The 17,024-nt window shown below is 39.7% G+C and overlaps 1 protein-coding gene across 8 annotated transcripts in view; it reads right to left on the bottom strand.

Moving 5' to 3' along the window:
* si:ch211-272n13.3 (ankyrin repeat domain-containing protein 26) overlaps nucleotides 1-16,817 on the bottom strand; it is a 32,604-nt gene extending 15,787 nt beyond the window's left edge. For 2 of the 8 annotated variants that reach the window (XM_044125380.1, XM_044125388.1), the window contains exons 1-23: nucleotides 16,742-16,798; nucleotides 16,367-16,438; nucleotides 15,491-15,776; nucleotides 14,780-14,894; nucleotides 14,198-14,371; nucleotides 13,941-14,047; nucleotides 13,703-13,840; nucleotides 12,030-12,181; nucleotides 11,890-11,916; nucleotides 11,430-11,466; nucleotides 11,281-11,347; nucleotides 11,143-11,194; nucleotides 10,939-11,063; nucleotides 8,518-8,674; nucleotides 8,030-8,091; nucleotides 7,837-7,936; nucleotides 5,951-6,015; nucleotides 5,776-5,872; nucleotides 5,158-5,442; nucleotides 4,981-5,064; nucleotides 4,829-4,896; nucleotides 1,423-1,586; nucleotides 637-819 (exon numbers count right to left, since the gene is read on the bottom strand). In XM_044125380.1, the coding sequence (XP_043981315.1) occupies nucleotides 637-819; nucleotides 1,423-1,586; nucleotides 4,829-4,896; nucleotides 4,981-5,064; nucleotides 5,158-5,442; nucleotides 5,776-5,872; nucleotides 5,951-6,015; nucleotides 7,837-7,936; nucleotides 8,030-8,091; nucleotides 8,518-8,674; nucleotides 10,939-11,063; nucleotides 11,143-11,194; nucleotides 11,281-11,347; nucleotides 11,430-11,466; nucleotides 11,890-11,916; nucleotides 12,030-12,181; nucleotides 13,703-13,840; nucleotides 13,941-14,047; nucleotides 14,198-14,371; nucleotides 14,780-14,894; nucleotides 15,491-15,687 (2,456 nt within the window). In that variant the 5' untranslated portion in view covers nucleotides 15,688-15,776; nucleotides 16,367-16,438; nucleotides 16,742-16,798. Of the gene's footprint in view, nucleotides 1-636; nucleotides 820-1,422; nucleotides 1,587-4,828; nucleotides 4,897-4,980; nucleotides 5,065-5,157; nucleotides 5,443-5,775; nucleotides 5,873-5,950; nucleotides 6,016-7,836; nucleotides 7,937-8,029; nucleotides 8,092-8,517; nucleotides 8,675-10,938; nucleotides 11,064-11,142; nucleotides 11,195-11,280; nucleotides 11,348-11,429; nucleotides 11,467-11,889; nucleotides 11,917-12,029; nucleotides 12,182-13,702; nucleotides 13,841-13,940; nucleotides 14,048-14,197; nucleotides 14,372-14,779; nucleotides 14,895-15,490; nucleotides 15,777-16,022; nucleotides 16,129-16,366; nucleotides 16,667-16,741 lie in introns of those variants that run through there. The other 6 variants (XM_044125384.1, XM_044125381.1, XM_044125385.1 and 3 more) reach the window with 6 other exon arrangements.
* Between the last annotated feature and the right edge of the window lie 207 nt (nucleotides 16,818-17,024).

The raw sequence follows: 17,024 nt of genomic DNA, 5'->3' as shown, positions 1-17,024 counted from the left end.
CCGCATGCTATGCTAACAGTAGGGCTGAAACAATTAATCGACTCGTGATGAATCGACTACTGAAATAATCGGCAACTAATTGATCAATCAAATAATTGTTAAGTTGAATAAAGAAAAAGCAATATGCTGTAGAATACAAAATTGTAGGGCTGGAAGAACCAATTGATCTGAATTAATCAATTAACTGAAATAATTGTCAACAGATATAATAATCGATTAATCGTTAACTGGAGTACACAAACTCAAAAAAAGGGGGATATGCTGGAAAAACCCCCAACATATTGGGGGGTTTTACAATATGAATAATTATTCATTATTCATAGGAGTAATTAAGCAAAAACGGTACAAAAAATTAATACACTTTGCATTTAAGATAAAAGCAAAAACCTTTGTCTGTAAATATGTTCAACCCAGAATTCCTCAAGTGGCATCTTTCTAGAATCACCCAATTGAAATTCAGTTCCTAAAATAATTGTCTGTTGCAGCCCTAGTTAACACTTTTATGCTGTCTGTTCACCTATCAACAACAAGTTTTGGAGAGGGAGATTTGTTTCCAGTAACTAGCGTTCAGACTAATAACACCAAACAGATTAGTGGCACAGACATATGTAGGAAAGTGGCGTCCTCCATTTATACCTGTCTTCATCTTCCGATAGGTCAGTTATAGGGCTTTCCTCAACCTCAGGTGTGGCTGGTCGACTACCTTGTATGCTGGCCTGAGGGCCTCCACTTTGCCGGGCCCAATGGACCATCAGCTCCAGCTGTAATTTCCCTTCTCCACCTTGTTTTATACCACTGCAGCTCTGCACAACTGGAGCTCTGTTGGTGTTATGGAGAGCATTAAACCTGATAGTCATTGAACTGTGACTGACTGAGGCCTTTGGTTGAAATGAAAAAGAAAGAACACACTGAAACCAACACACCAAAACAAAAACAAAAACCCTTAAAGGAAGAATTATTTGCACTCTTGGCAAACCTTGTGTAGAAAGCCTGAAAATACAGAAGGAAATGAAGCTTCATCCTGTCATCTAACCAAAGCTCCAGTAGATTGCTTTTTTGAATTCAACATGTTTATTTTTGTGATAGTAGGACACAAAATAGTTCTTTACGAACTTTATCTTGACTCAACGGTTGTTATGGAAAATGAGCGAACCCAATTAGTTGCTCAGTGCGAGTGTTGGGAGTCAAATGACAAATTCATTTTTAGGCTTTGTCTTACACATGTTTACCACGGGTGCAAAGAAATGTGGCAGGAGCTGCCACATTTCACTGAAAAACAGTCTAAAAACTAATGTTAAGTCATACAGATTTAAACAAAACGAACAAAAAGCAACCAGACAGATTGTACATAAAGTCTCAATATAAGACCAACTCCTAATGGCTACTTCCATTAGTATTTTCGCTGGGAACCAACATGCATACCTTTGGCCGGTATCAAGCTGATATTCCTGATTAGATCTTCCAGCTTGAACCAAACTTAAACATACACTGGTCCCAGGCTTCTCCGAGCCGCTTGCTTCACTGGCATCGCGGGAAACGCACAACTTTCGATGCGCCGCCATAGCACCTGTTGTTTTGCTGGCCAGCTGAAAAACAACAACAAAAAAACATACAAGATTTATGTACTTGGCAGGAGAGAACGGTCCAGCTGAGAGAGGCCGAGGCTCGCACCTTAACATGCAATTTGGATCAGTGTTTGTGCTCCTTATCATACATAATTCAGCGTCGCCCCACCCACTGGAGACCTAATACCTTAAGGCTGTTTCTACTTAAGAGTCCATTGGAACTGCATTACCTAGGAAAAGTAATTATGCCCCCTTCAGCATTTTCACATCACAACTAGAAACTTTGATGCATTTTGCTGTGATTTTAAGTGATAGACCAAAATAAACCAGTGAATAATATAGAAGTGGAAGGAAAAAAGAATTTACACAAGGATTTTGTAAGAAGCTCGCAAGTGAAGAATGATGCAAATTTGAGGCCGTTGATGCAGATGGAAACTTTTTCATTCATTTTAAGACCCAAAAATTCACTGATGCGAGTTCTTGGTTTTTCATTTTAAGGATTATTAGTAAATTATTGCCCCACATTTTATCCGTCATATAAAATACACTGAAGTTTGTGGTTGGTTTGGAATAAAATGCAAAAAAGCTCTAGGGATGTGAATAAGTCCTTACTACTTAAGAATATATAAACTAACCCAAGAAGTTTGAATACTCTTGAATAATTAAAATTAAGAATTTGATCTTCAATATCCACTGCGCTATTGCTCAATGTCAACCCAATTTTCTAATAATTTACTGAAGCCAGCGCACATTTAAGTGTTACTGCTGGTTGTCGTTTTCTTTAAAAACAATAAAATGACAATACAAATAGTAGATTATCGTCTGTCCTTTTCTTATTCTGTCCTTTAAGAGATCGATACACCAAAAAGTCTTGGACAATAAAAACTCTTCATAAAATTAACCGTAAAAACTGACACACAGCATGCACAATAAAGGAAACCAAAACTGAAAGTAAAACTCACTCCATGCATTAAAGAGAACTATTGTTCATGCAATCTTCATACATGCAAAGCACACGTGTGACACAAGACTACAAGGAAAAAGCACACAATTGTGGACCACTGGTAGGTTTAGATTAGCTGGCCAGTCACTAGCATATTTTGTCTGAAAATCTGTACCAGATGCAGATATTTTACTGTACATTATTTGTACATAACTGATTTTGCATTTTGAAAAAGATGTGATTGACTTAATTAAGGTCAACTTAACTTTTATAAATTAATTGATGATATTTTCAGGCCTTAATTTTAGACACATGGATTTAGAAATTTAAGATTTTTTTAAGGATGTGTGGACACCCTGCATAAATCTAATAATAAGAATTGCAGTTTTTGACTTTTACAAATAACTTTGTCTACACACAGCTGGTCAGAAAACACTCGAGGGTCCACAGCTGATTGGTTAGAATGGAAAGGAGTTAAAGTGGGCATAAGTGAACCAAGCAGATCTGCATGAAATGAAACCCGTGATAAGGAATAAACATGTAACTGCAGCAATAAGGTCATAGTGCTATGAGCCTCAACTGAAAGAAGAAAGAGAAACATACTCAAGTATTGAATAAACTGAGGAAGAGAGAGAAAGACGAAGTCCAGAAGCAACTGCGTCAGAAGCAGCAATCCTACATCTCTTTCTTGGGCTGGGCCTTTGCTTTGAATACAACTCCCAGTACTCCTACCTCAGGGTTAAACCTCATCATGTCCTCTTCTTCAGGCCCTTCTCCATTAGAGACATCTGGACGTCTGTGTTGCAAGGCCGGCTCAGACGTCAGAACCTCTTCTGAGCCTGCGCTGGACCAGCCAGCTTCATGTAGCAAGCCAGCAGAGTCAGTAGCAAGCAGAGCTACGCCATTATCCTTTGAGGCAGGTTTGCTGTATCGATCGGTATCGTCTTCGCTTTCTTCCTGTGCGGCGGTGAGCTGCGATGAAGCATTGGCCTCGACATCAGCTGTGAGTAGAGCTGACTTGTGATGGATAAAGCTATCGTTAACATCTTGATCACAGTCCGGTAGCGTTTCCTCACACAACGAGCTGCCAGGTGACTCTGCCAAAGACTCCTCCTGTCCTGACTCTCTCTGCTCAGGGATGGTCAGAAGACCAGTACTTTTTGCTCTGGCTGTGGGGCGAACAATGTCCTCTTCCTCCTCGTCACTTGAATCTTCACCCGCAGAGCTGGACGCAGAAGAAGCGTCTTCCGTGGGGGTTTTCGCAGTATGCCTTGATTTAAAAAGTTCGCCAAACCTCTCCTTTAATTCCCCAGTGACGCTCTTAAAGGTGGATTTTACCTCCTTTTTCTCCACCTCTACCCAGAGTTTCTCATAACGCTTCTCCCACGGAGCATCTCCACCTACCTTTTCTTCCGTGTCAGAGCCTGCATGGCCTAAGTCGTTCAAATTGAACTCACATCCATCCACTGCATCATCTTTCTCCTTTGATGATGTGATTTGACAAGGAAACAAACAAACAAACAAACAAACAACAAAAAAAGGACAGAAATGCAAAAAAAAAAAAAGGTTTTGATATAATATCCAGAACATAAGGAAGACATTGAATCCACTTGAGATGTTCAAACTAGGGGTGAACCGATTGCATTTTTTTGGCCGTTCACCAATCTTTAAAAAGTTTGACGTGGCGATTCCGATTTTGGCCGATACGGATGTTTTTAGTCTGAAAAGTCACTAAATATAACGGTGATTATAGTTTCCGTCCATGTGTAGATGTGAACAAGTTTCTTAGCATTGACCAATCACCCAAAATGAAGAAAATTGGGGCCGGTTTATCAGTGCACCCCTAGTTCAGACTGTCTATTTTGAAATGAAAACTGGGTAAAACTTTCCATCTCTAAAATTGCAAAACTGGTAGAGACATAACTCAAAAGCCTGCAATCATTTTCCACACAATGAATAATTTAGGCAATGCACTCTCTTGGTCTATCACATCACAGGTTTTTGACAGAGTGTGAAAGTTCAAAATGCTTTTACAAGTATATTGTACATTTGTGGCTTCTTGCCAGCAACACTTTAGTACAGTTAGGTAGCTGGTTATACCTTGTAAAAAGGATATTCTGCTTTTGTTAAAAATGTTCCAAGATATTCCAAATTAGAAGTCATGAAGGTCTTGCATCCAAAGAATGTGATAGTATTTCACGCTAATATGACTTGCTCACACATTTTTAGAAAGAGAAAGACGCTTACGCTGGAGAAGATGTTGCTAAAAAGGAGAATTGAAGTTAGGAGGCAGAGACAACTCTGTACCAACATTTCTCACCTTCCCCTCGTGCTCTTCAAAATCCGAACCGTGAGTGTTTTCGGTAGTCTGTGACTCGTCAGCAGTACCTGGAGAGAAGATGAAGTCAGTACCCAGAACACTGGGCATGTGCAGGCATAAAGGTAATCTTAAAAAGGACTACTAAATTGTACCAGGTACAAGCGTCAACCGTCGCCGATGCCCAGTTGGAGAATTTTCTCGAGAGCCTCTAGTCTTTTCGATCTCACTATCTGAATCTGGTTGCGGGACAAAGAAACAGATAAAAACTCTTGCATGTTGCATATGCATTAATGGGGATACACACGGCAGAAAAAAAGTCACCAACTTACCTTCGTCGCCTGGCGTCTGAAAGCTTATCTTGGTTGTACGAGGTTGGAGCAGCAGAGCAGAGCTGGAGGGAGTGCTGGGTAGACTCTTCCCGAAGCTGCCGCTCCTCTTAGGTGTTGAGGTTCTGGGAAGACCACAATCTTCTTTCTGTCCCCCACCAGAAGAATTACCGTATGTCTGAAACTCCTCGAGGCCAGAGGAGGGGATCTTCAACCCAGGCGTGGTTCTTTTACTGATAGTGCTGACAGAATCCCAGTCTGATCCATCTGCACCACGAACATAAGATACTTTAAGTCAAGGAAAAGAAAAAGGATTAGTTTGTGGAGCCACTGAGAGTACAGTTTATGTCAAGTTAAACATTACATCCCCCTTCTCTTCTACTCTTAAGCTACAGCCTAAAGCAAAACACGCAAATACAGTTTTTAGTGAATACGTCTGAAGTCGTTCAAACTCCCTTTACTGTTACTGACCTGCGTCTTTTGCTTCAAAACGGGTCAGGACAGAAACAAAAATCAATGCAAAAGTCAGTGGCTAAAACCATTACATGTTGTAGCTTGTTTGATGGAAATCAGTCAAAAAATAGACTAAAAGTCTTTCAATGGACAAAAAAACCCCCTTACCTTCAAGATCGTCTACATCGCCAACACCAAGCTCTTCCATTATGTTGACATTTCCTTTGTGGCAGCTCAAAACACTGAGCATTATAGAACTTTCTTTCTATTTAAAATAAAAGACACAGCTCTGTAATTGCAGCATGTATCAGTTAGGTTCTGCGTCTCAGTCTGTTAAATGTACCTTTTTCTGTACAGCATTGTCTTCCTTTGGAAGCTTCCTTTGATTGTCCTTACTGTCACTTCCAGCTGAAAAAGACAGGATGTGATTTTAATTGACTACTAAAGAGTTCTCCAGGAAGCATCCAGAAAATCCAGATGATGCAGACAGTTAGGATACGGTTAGAAGCATTCCCATGCAAATGAGCTGGAGGTTAGCATGTTTCTGCATCGCCATGCAAACCGATTTATTTGAATGGAACACAACTTCAGCGATGGTCGGGATTAGTAGAGTTTGAATCACAACATTCCTTTAAAACAAGCCACCTACAACTGTCTTCAGTTACTTTATATTTCGTTTTTTTGTTTATTTGTTTGTTGTTTTTACCTTGATAGCCACAAACTTCAGTGTATTTTATTGCGAATTCGGTAGCTGCTTAAGTAAAGGCAGTCGGACATCTTCTAATTTTTCATAAAAATGTTTCATTTCTCATCCAGTCAGCTTCTTCTTCAGTTCTAAACATGGCTTGAAAGTATGAGGCTAATAAGTTTTAGCACGAACAATCAGATTAGTAGAGGTCACTAATGGGGCCGTCCAGGCAGACAAGTGGTTGAAGACAAGAATGAAAGTAACTATCTATGTCTGGCTTAAATAAAACAACATTAAACAGAGGCGGTGAGAACAGGTTTTATCTTTCAACTAAAGTGGCGTGGGTTCGTCTCTCTGGGTTATTTTACCCTCATTCACACTTGGAAATGTGTGGCCAAAACTAAACTCATATGTCAGGATTGTTCGGTGACGTTTCTGGATTAAAACAAATGGAGGGTAGTGTCAGCGACTGCTGGGGTCCCAGCAGTGACCTTAACAGCTTTGTTAGTGTGATCATTTTCATATCCCTGATACTTCCAACCTATTTTTAGGCACTTTCGATTACAGTTGCAAGTCTTTTAGGGTGAGTCTCCTAAGATTGTAAATTTTACCCTTAATCCTTTGCTAAATATCCCACTCAGTCATGGTGGCTTACAGTGTCTCTGAACGTCCATTTTCGAGTACTGGATCAGATTCTCAGTTGGTTTTCGGTCTAGATTTTGACCAGGCCTTTGTAAAACATGAACACGCTTTAAAATAAACCCTTCTACTGTAACTCTGGCTTGATGCTCTACTGGAAGGCGACCCTCCTCCCCAGACTCAAGCTGTGTGTTTGTAGGTTTAAAATTGTGCTGTAAAAAATGAAAAACAACACGTTTTGTGCTGGTCTGCCATGTAAAATCCCAATAAAATCCAACGAAGGCTTTTCTTGTAATGTAACAAAAGGCAAAAAAGTTCAAAACTTCCCCAAGTTCTGAACTTTCTGTACTTTGGGTTTCTTCTGCAAGGCACTCTAAGCTCTGAAAGTACTTAGAGTGCCTTGCACTTTAGAGCCGGTTGACAGGATCAAGCAGGCACAGTGAACGCTGCATGCATCCCCTTATGCGACAATGACGTGATGGTGAGTTTTCTGATCAGCAGGGAGTGAAGACAGGCGTACCCTCTGCCTGGCTGCCTCGAGGCATGCCTGCATTCTTGCGAGGCTCTATCTCTGCCATCCTACTCCCTCCATCCCCTCTTAAAAAAGAAGGAATGTAAAACGCGTCTACAAAAAGAAAAGTAACAAACTGTTGGGACGGTTTTGTTCAAAGGGACACACTTTGCATTTAGAACTTTTAAAGATTCGGACACTAGACAAACAGAAGGATAAATGCCGTTCATTAAAGTGCAAGTGTCTGTAACAATAAATAGGTAAAGTCACACAATTGCTGCTGCATGGAATGTTGCCTGGAATGACTTGGTTGCATCTGGAAGCAAAACAAAAAAAACAAAAAACACTGAAACCATCAATAAAGTGAAAAATAATAAAAGTATACATTTACTTTCTTTGAGTGAATCTTCCACAGGAGCTGCTCCCTTTTTATTTGGGCTGTGCAGATTGGCCCCTTCCTTATGCGGTACGTTGGAAAGTTCAGAGTTTGACTGAAATTTACAAATAAATTTGAATACTTAAGATCGACAAAAACAAGAACAGACATCTGATCAGGAGCAGTACAGCAACATATTTGTTCATACCTCAGAGTCCCATGAACTCTCGTCTCCTTCCCCTTTCTTCAGACCCAGTTCTAACCGGAAGTCTACAGAGAAATTTTGATTAATTAGTATAGGGCTTTTTTAAATAAATACATCAAAAACAGTGATTTTTAAAAGCAGCAGAGCACACAATATGATATGTACTGATGCTCCGACGGATTGAATAAAATGCTGTAAAAATTGTAACAATCCTCTCAGTTTGCAAAACATGACCACCGAGAATCTATGGTACAAAAAGAAGTCATGGCTCTTCTTAAGCAAAAACAAATATATTCATGATAAGCAGTGGTAGGCAGACTTCAGCAAACATTCAGCGAACTTAGCTTCCTCTAAATGAATTTTTCCAGATAAATTCTAAAGAACTAATTTACTTGGACTTGAAAGTCAATCAAGTTTGACATCCGAGTTGAACGTTTTGGTTACATCGACTGTTAAGAACTCTCCAAGTAGCTCCACGTTAGTATTCATACCTCTTTTTTTATCTTTACCAACTTCTACTTTGGGAACAGTCAGAACTCCATCATGGACGTCCCCACTGTCTTGAGATTTATTTTCAGTATTCGATGATTCTTGTTCATCCCGTCCTTTTCTGTCATTGGCTTTTTCATCTTCAGTAAAATTTTGTTTCTAAGGAAAAAAAGAAAATGTATTTAAAATCCCATTTCGTTGACATTTGAGTCCACAACTATTAAACAAATAGATACAAACCAAGAATTAGGCTTTGCAAACTTAGCCAAGTGTTGAAGGTCTTGGCAGAAGTCATGTGAATACAAACCATCCTATTTGACACCGAATAACCAAACATTCTTGTTTTACCTGAATACCAGGCTCGTCAGTGCTTTTTAGCTCGTGCCATCTCAGGCTCGTGTTCTCAGATTGATCGGGTGAGCTTAGGTCCACATCATCAATGTCAGTCTGGGGTAAGGCTTCACCAGAGACCTCTGAAAGTTGGTGTTGCCCACTGGTATTATCATCCTTGATGGGTGAATTGGAAAAGACCACTTCCCCTCTCTGATCTTCGTCATAAGACTCTCTTCTGTCAACACTTGCAGATTCAGTTTCAAGCGGAGCATACAATGTTAGTCTAGCTTCACCTTCATCAACTGACTTTTCACATAAGCCAGCAGAATCATCTCCAACATCAACCAGTTGGACTGTAGCACTGCCAAAGTCATACTGGAGTTTTTGATGCCTGCTGTCAGAATCCTCACTCGACTCAACATCTTTACTCTGATTTTTATCGACGACCAGCGTTTCTCCCTGAGTTTTGGCTTCATCTTCAGCTCCATAATTTCCGTCGATGTAGGAATATGGAATCTCTTCGGCATCGTCTTCAGTTTGAATGTTGTCTGTTTTAGCTTCTTCTTCTTCTTCTTCCTTGTCTGACTCATCACTTTCCTCTTTATAATCATCATCCCAACTGCTACTGTTCTCTTCCTCATTTTTGGAATCTGACTTTTCTTCCTTTAGTGAAGCAGATCCTGTTGGCTGGCCATCATCACAGAGTATTGGGCCTTTTGCGTCTTCACACTCAAGTGCTCCCGACACCACAGGGGAGGGGTCATTGGATTCTATCTCAATACTGTCTTTTTCTTCTTCCTGCAAGGAGCGTTTGTGCGTTTCTTTCATCTCATTGTCTGCTTCGTTTAAATATAGTGATGCAACTTCAGATTGAGCACCAGTGTCATTTTGGTTATCGACTTCAGAGGAATCCCAATCTGATTCAACTGCAGTTGCTACAATTGGTTTGTTTTTGGCCTGAGGAGAACTTGGTAAACCCGGGCCATCAATAACTCGCTCTGGTAAAACACATTGTGTTGAAGAATCCCATGAAGTATCAGGGTGCTCCTCCTTCTCTTCCAGCTGCATATCTGGAGGTTGGACATCATTTTCTTGTTGAAGAACCTCAATGTTTGCCTCGCTCTCTTTGGGTACGTCGTCATCACTTCCTTCTACTGAAGAGCCCCATGAGGACTTACGTCTACCTTCCTCAACGGGTTCCCTGCTTGACGAAGTATCGTCTTCCGCGTCAGACTTGACATTCTTTCCGACGTCGGCTAAAAGCTTCCCTGGACAAGTGATCAAAGTGCTTCCACCAATTCTCTCTGCTTCATTTTCTTCCTCGATGTCACTGTCATTCCAAACTTTGTCGACACCACTTGTCTCGTCGCTCAAGGAATCCTTATCATCATTTTCCGTCTCTCTGTCTGACTCCACTTCTTTAACTTTACCGGGTGACTGAGCCACTTCGGGTGGGATTGGGACTTCTGTTGATATTTGATTTGAATTAAATGTTTGGTCTGATGACCTCTTATATTCCCTAGCAACACTCTCTTCTTCATCGGACAGCTTCGATTCCACCCTAATGGCAGACACAATGCAATCACCTGCTATGTCTAATGTTGCTGGCATTGTCGAGGTTTTTGCATCATCAGGACTGTTGACGTCTGCGCTTTCCGTCTCTGCTTTGCTGATCTCATGTTTGACTGTAGCAGGAATCCCAGCATCCAGAGAGGATTTACTGTGGGGAGAGTTTTGAGTATCAGCTCTGATATCAGTTGTGGGGCAGTTCTGATCGTGATTTTCCTCCTCAGATCCATCTTCTTCTTCATCGCTTTGTTCACTATCATCCTCTTCACCTTCTTCCTCCTCATCATCTTTGTCTTCTTCTTCCTCCTCTTCCTCATCTTCTTCCTCTACGTCTTCTCCAGAGTCCTCTCCATCAGAACCTTCCTCCTGTGAATTATTAGCACTTAAATTTTGCTCTGAGTGTTTTCTTTTCCCTCTTTCAGCTGAATTGTCTCCTTGTTTTTAGGCATTTGGGGGAAGAAAAAAAAATAGAAAGCTGTTACCAAAAAGCACACAGTAAAGCTTTACTACTACAGTTTTACCTTTCTGGAGATACGAAGAGGTGATTTGTAAAGGAATGGAACTGTAGAGGAATCTACTGGGACACTAGTTTTACGTAGTGGCTCTGATTCTGCGTCACTCAGGGAAATGTCGGGTGGAACAGGAGCTACGGGGTAAGCGGGGATAACAGAATACAGTCACAAACTACTATAATTAGTAACAAATGACTAAAAGATTTTTGGTACCTTCTCCCATTTTAGATGCCAAAATTCGGCTTAGGTTCACTTTAAGTGGTTTCTAAAGTTCGAAAACATTAAAAGGAAGTTGGATTAAAAATAATGAATAAATAAGGCAGCTGTGCGTCAAATATAAGCCTCGCCAACCTTTCCCGCAGAGGAGTCATCATCATCTTCTGTTGAGGGCCATTCATCATTAGCACTTTTAGAAGCTCTAAGGAACGAAGAACGATTACAATCAGGAAAATCAAGTCGCAAAATGGAATTGTTGAACGCAACAAGAGAACTCTGCTTACCGACTGACTGACTCTGACAATGAATTGTCTTCTAAATCTGCAACAAGGGAGAAATACGTTTTTATCAACTTATTATGTAAAGAAACTTTACAAAGACATTCCTCCGACATGTGAAAGAGATCCAACGCATTTAAGGCGCACTATAGAAGTTTGTATTCCTTGAAAGGTTTTCACATTTTGTCAACTTTAACTGTGATTTTAAAGTTAAAATAACACACAGACCAACACACAAAATTACATAATAAAAGTAGTGAAATGAAAGGAATTTACTTTGTTTTTTTCCCCAAATACAATCAGCCTCCTTTACACATTAATTATTGACTCACATCTAGAGACTGAAAGTGAGCCAACATGTTTTTTCTCTGTATTTAGTACCATGTGTGAAGGAGCCCGATCTTAATCATTCGTTACAATGGAAAGCAAACTAAATCTGCAAACAAAGTTCATCTAAGCATAGTACCTCCCCCTGCTTCATTTGTCCCAAGCTCTAGATCCAGTCAAGAGGTTATGCATGAGGAATAAATAAAATGATCAGTCAGCCACACAGGGAGTCTGTCAAACTTACTTATTCACTATCCAATTAAAATAAATGTGTACCACCTTTATCAGTGGCTGGTCCTCCCAAGGAAAAGCGTGGTTCAGGATCATGGAAGGGAATGCTTGGTGGTTTTTTCTTCTTGTATGGACCTGGACGTGATGCTGATGTGATACGTGTCCTCTTGGTACTATACTCTGTGATTAGGAGGCAACAACTGAAAAAGAGGGGGGCGGGAGGGAGAAACTTAAAATGCCACAGTGCTCATACCAAGCATGAAAAAATAGATTACTATTAGTTTTGGTGTTGCTCAAAGAGACTATAAAACCACACTCTGCTGTGAAAGTGTATCTGTACCCACAGGTTTCTCCTGCTTTTACTTTTTATTTTTTTGTTGCACTTGGGAAAATAACAAGTCCATTTTAAAATGTAATTTCTTTTATGAAGAGAAAAGAACCTGGAACAAAGTGGAAAAGTTGCTGCACACTAAACCTAAAAACAGCTTGGGCCACTCTTGGCATAAAAATGATATTTGCAGTAAGTCTTTTACATTGTTGTGGACATTTGGCCCAAAGTCACTTAGTAAAAGTTCCCAGTGTGTTCTTTGCTGACTGACTTTCTTTCCTTATACGTTTTTTATGATTCAGTTCAATGTAAAAAAATTACTTCAATTCATCCCTTTTTATATTTCATATTATCCGGTTTTCTTTACAGAGTTGTTGTAGATGCTGATGGATGTGCGCAGAAAGGTTGCAATCTGTATTTCAGCGGTTTTAAAGGATCCTCTGACTAAAGATTGATTTTATTTTTTGTGCAATCACCTCCAGATATTCCAGATCAGTCCCCAAAGCAGAACCAGTCTTCTATAGAAGATGGCTTAGTCTTTTAAGTCCTTGGCTCAAATGCTGCAATCGCATCAGATGTTGCTTGATGTGTTTGTTTGCTTTTTTTTTTTTTTTTTAGCTCTTTTAGCTAATTTCATGTTGTCAGAAAGGTCAGTGCTCAGGCCTGAGTGTGGCCTGTGAAACTGTGTCAGTAACTTTTGTTGATCAAAGTTTATTTGCAAAGTTTGTTTTAGTTTCATGATGTTAATAAATGTGACAAAAACCCATCTTTAATGGAGTTTTTTGTGTAAATACCATAGGACTGAAACACTTAATCGGATTCATCCTGATGAATCAATTATTGAATCGTCAACTAATTTATTAATCAATCACTCGTTAAGTGGAGTACACAGACTCAAAGTAAAAGCCATTTGATGAAAAAAAAACAAACATATTTAAAGTAGCAATAAAGGTAAAACTACCCTTTTTATTCAAATATGTATTCATTTTGCATATAAGATAAAGACACCTTTGTCTGTAAATATGTTTAACCCAAAACTCCTCACAGTTTTAGTTTTAGCTTAATTAAGTTCAAATTCACTAGAGTAATGCTTTGTTATTGAGTATTAGGCAATCAAATTCTTATTTTATTTTATGATAGAAAAGGAAGTGAATATTTGTTTATTTTCCTCTTTTGATGTATTTCCAATACTGTACATTGTAAAGGATTCAGTGATTAAATGAAAAATCTGCACAAAGTGCTAATTTACATTAATTTATCTCAACCAATTAATCAGTAGAATAATCAACAGATTAACAGATAACTAAAAATAATAGTTTGTTGCAGCCCTAAACTACAGAAACAGCATTTTGGTGCTGTCATGAATGTGTAATCATTTTTGAGTTGACCTTACCTATGATGCCCATTTTTTTGTGCGTAGTCATCAGCTGTCCACCCCTTTTTGTCCTGAAGGGTGATGTCTGGATCGAACTGCAGGAGAAGCTTTACCATACTGTGTTGACCGCTGCTGGCAGCTAGCATCAAGGCGGACCTGAAAGTGAAATCAGAGTCAGCCGAAGGGCTTCCAACAGTTCGACCCGTACTACCATTGATAATCATGATTGGCGAATGGTTTCCCGTTCAGTACTGGCCTTTGTTCGTGGTCAAGACAATTCACATCAGCTGTCTCTTTCAGGAGAAACTCGGCCATTTCAATACGGTCTTCACGGATCGCGACGGTCAATGGGGCGAACCCCTCCTGGATCACAGATCAAACGGCATTGACGAAATGCAAGTAACACTTTGCCGTGAATGGGAACTCAAAATCTCAAGAGACTGTGACTGAAACGCTTTTCTGACAAAAAAATACTCGTTTTTGACAGAAACCATAAACTCATACGACAATCACCTTGTTTTGCGCGTTAATTTCCGCCCCGTGCTGCAACAGACGTGTCGCTGTGGGAATGGAGGGGATGTTCGCTGCTAGATGGAGGGCCGTATTGCCGTTGACGTCCGCAAGATTTGGATCGGCGTGATTTTCCAGCAATATGGCCACACAGCGTTCATGCTGGCCTTCTACTGCCTGTTAACCAAACAACAACAACAACAAAAAAAATAAATCAAACATACATTAAGAATTGAGGACTGAAACCATAGCTAGTAATGACACAGGAGGTGGCAAAATGTCATAATGCTTCAACTGGCAAGGTATAAAAAGCCTTAATAATGAACTGATTTTGTAGTGCAGTAGCGTAATCTCGTACTGAGAAACCCAACCTTTAATGTGAGTGCATGTTACTGCAGTTAAAGCACCCGAGACACAAAAACTGCTCTAAAAACAATGAAAAAAAAAGAGTATCAGATTATGCAAAAGATCATTTTACTTTAAGGCTTTTTACGCATATTCAGTAGGGGTGCAATAAATAAATCCAATTATTCAACACCAAAAAAAGGATTCACGGTCTCTCGGAGTGTCATCATGCAGGATTACCTTCATTAGGGCGGATCTGTTTTGATTGTCACGCAGGTTAAGTTTGGCATTGCTATCAATGAGGAACTGAACCACTTCATCATGACCGGTAGCACACGCAATATGAAGCGGAGTTCTGTTAAAGGGAAGAAGAGTTCAGGATCATGCAAATATCAAAACATCAAATATTTGTACAAACCCTTTTTAGAATCTTTATAAAGTCACAAATAGAGACAAATTAATTAATCAACCAGGGATCTGAATCGGATAATTTTATTTCCTTATTCATCAAAATTTCATTTTTTTTTTTTTTATCAAACTGCTCCGTTTAGTTCAATTAAAACTATGCATTGATGCAAGAATGAAGATAATCTTACTGTTTTTAAATGTTCTGCTGCTCATATAGCTTAGAAATTAAATGGAAAGTGGGAATTAAGTAGAGGTCAGGGATCCTATGTACCTGATTCATTTTTTTTAAAGATCTAAATCAAAAAATGATCTCATTTGCTCTGTATTACATTAGCAGGTCATTCTAACAGTTGTTTTCCCACATAAAAATCTTGCGGTACATATATAATTTACTTAATGCTGCAAGCGTTACATAAAAAGCACACTGGACAGGTTGGATGAGGACAGTACAGACTGGCAAAAGGCACAAAGCATTTAGCTTTACTTTAATCTACCAGACAGCTCATGCACGGTTATACTTTACAGGATACTTGTGAGGATTACCTGTTCTCCTTGTCAAGTTGATTGATATCGCACTTCTTAGCCAGCGGCTTCAGCTTGGCCAAATCACCCTGGAAGACAGCCCTGTGAATCTTCCCCAAATCCTTGTCTTTCAAGTCGTAGCCATCAGAAAGAGCGCTGACATTGTCTGAGGTGCCACAGCTCTTCTTTTTCTTAGTAAAGCTCAATAACTTCTTCATTGCATACGGCTGTTCAACCTCGCTCCTTAACCGTCACTACCGTCCTCTCGTTAGCTGCTGAGGAGTCACCACAGGCGTCTTTCCCATCCCTAAAAATAAGACGCAGAAAAGCCGATTAGAAGTGTCGCGAGCCGGGTTTTTTTTTTATTTTTTCTTTTGGTCTGGCTTGGTGATAAAGCTAATGCTGGTCCCCACGCTCGAATTTAGGGCGAAGTAGCTTCTGTGTCTTTACAGCCCGGTAATCGACTCCCATGTAAAGAGGCCACGATGCCCGTTAGGTGTAGTATCTCATTACTGGAGGACGGTGTTGAGTGACGGAAAAAAAACAAACATACCAGCCATGCTAACGACAGGTTTCAGAAGTGCTAACTGCAATTCATCTCCCGACACGGTGTCCTCTAACAGTCCGTAACGACAACAAATGGGTTTAATAATAATAAAAAAACCGCAAACGTTAATATGCCGTTAGTGTTTGCATTCCGAAGCGTTTAAAATGAAAACACGTTAGCTAATGACAGCACTCACCGCAGTTATCGTTATGGCTTCGTGGTTGTTACCATGGCAACATACTGTATAAAAATATTGGTATGAGGCTCTCATAGCGAACTAGCTAGAGCTAACACACAAAAAAATATTCGAATTCTCATCTAAAGCAAGCTTAAAAATAAACATTATTCACCTTTGTTGTTTATGAAGTCGTGCTTAACATCATATTGAGGATTAATGTTGCGCCTCCCACGTCGTCACTTCTCTAATGATGCAAACCGCCACATTTAAAACGAGTTTGCGGTGAGGAGCAGAACAGCAGAGATTTGATTACGACTAGGGAACTGCAGCACCAGGGAACGGCTTCTTTTTGCTCATTCGGTAGAAAAGTATTCTAAAAAGAATATAAGTGCAAAAACCGAAACATTGCTAACTAAATGCTAACTAAAAGTCGCTAAACCCGTTTACAATATTATATATTAATACCTATATACGCCTTAAATGCAAACATTTCCAATAGTTTACGAAGTGTTAATTGTAATAACAACATTAGACCAAAGTTACTAACCTGTTGATTGTCGAATTTCAGTTACTATTATCGAGCTAACGAAAATATGCTCACATAAACGTGCTTCCAATGTTAGTTTCAAGGAACCAATCAGAGATAGGTAGGGGGTGTTACAACTCCGATTAACCAATGGGAGACTTCGAATTAATTTAGAAAGGTTGGTTTACAACCCAATGAAGACTTTGTCGTGTAATAGCAGACGTTTACCACAAGATGGTGCCATTCTTTCAAAGATTGACTACTTTTAGCCTATCAACAAATCACGGTGTTAAGCTTAGTAAAT

This window comes from Gambusia affinis, linkage group LG08, assembly GCF_019740435.1.
Source record: "Gambusia affinis linkage group LG08, SWU_Gaff_1.0, whole genome shotgun sequence".
NCBI classification, from domain to species: domain Eukaryota; kingdom Metazoa; phylum Chordata; class Actinopteri; order Cyprinodontiformes; family Poeciliidae; genus Gambusia; species Gambusia affinis.
This window is presented reverse-complemented; position numbering and strand designations above follow the sequence as displayed.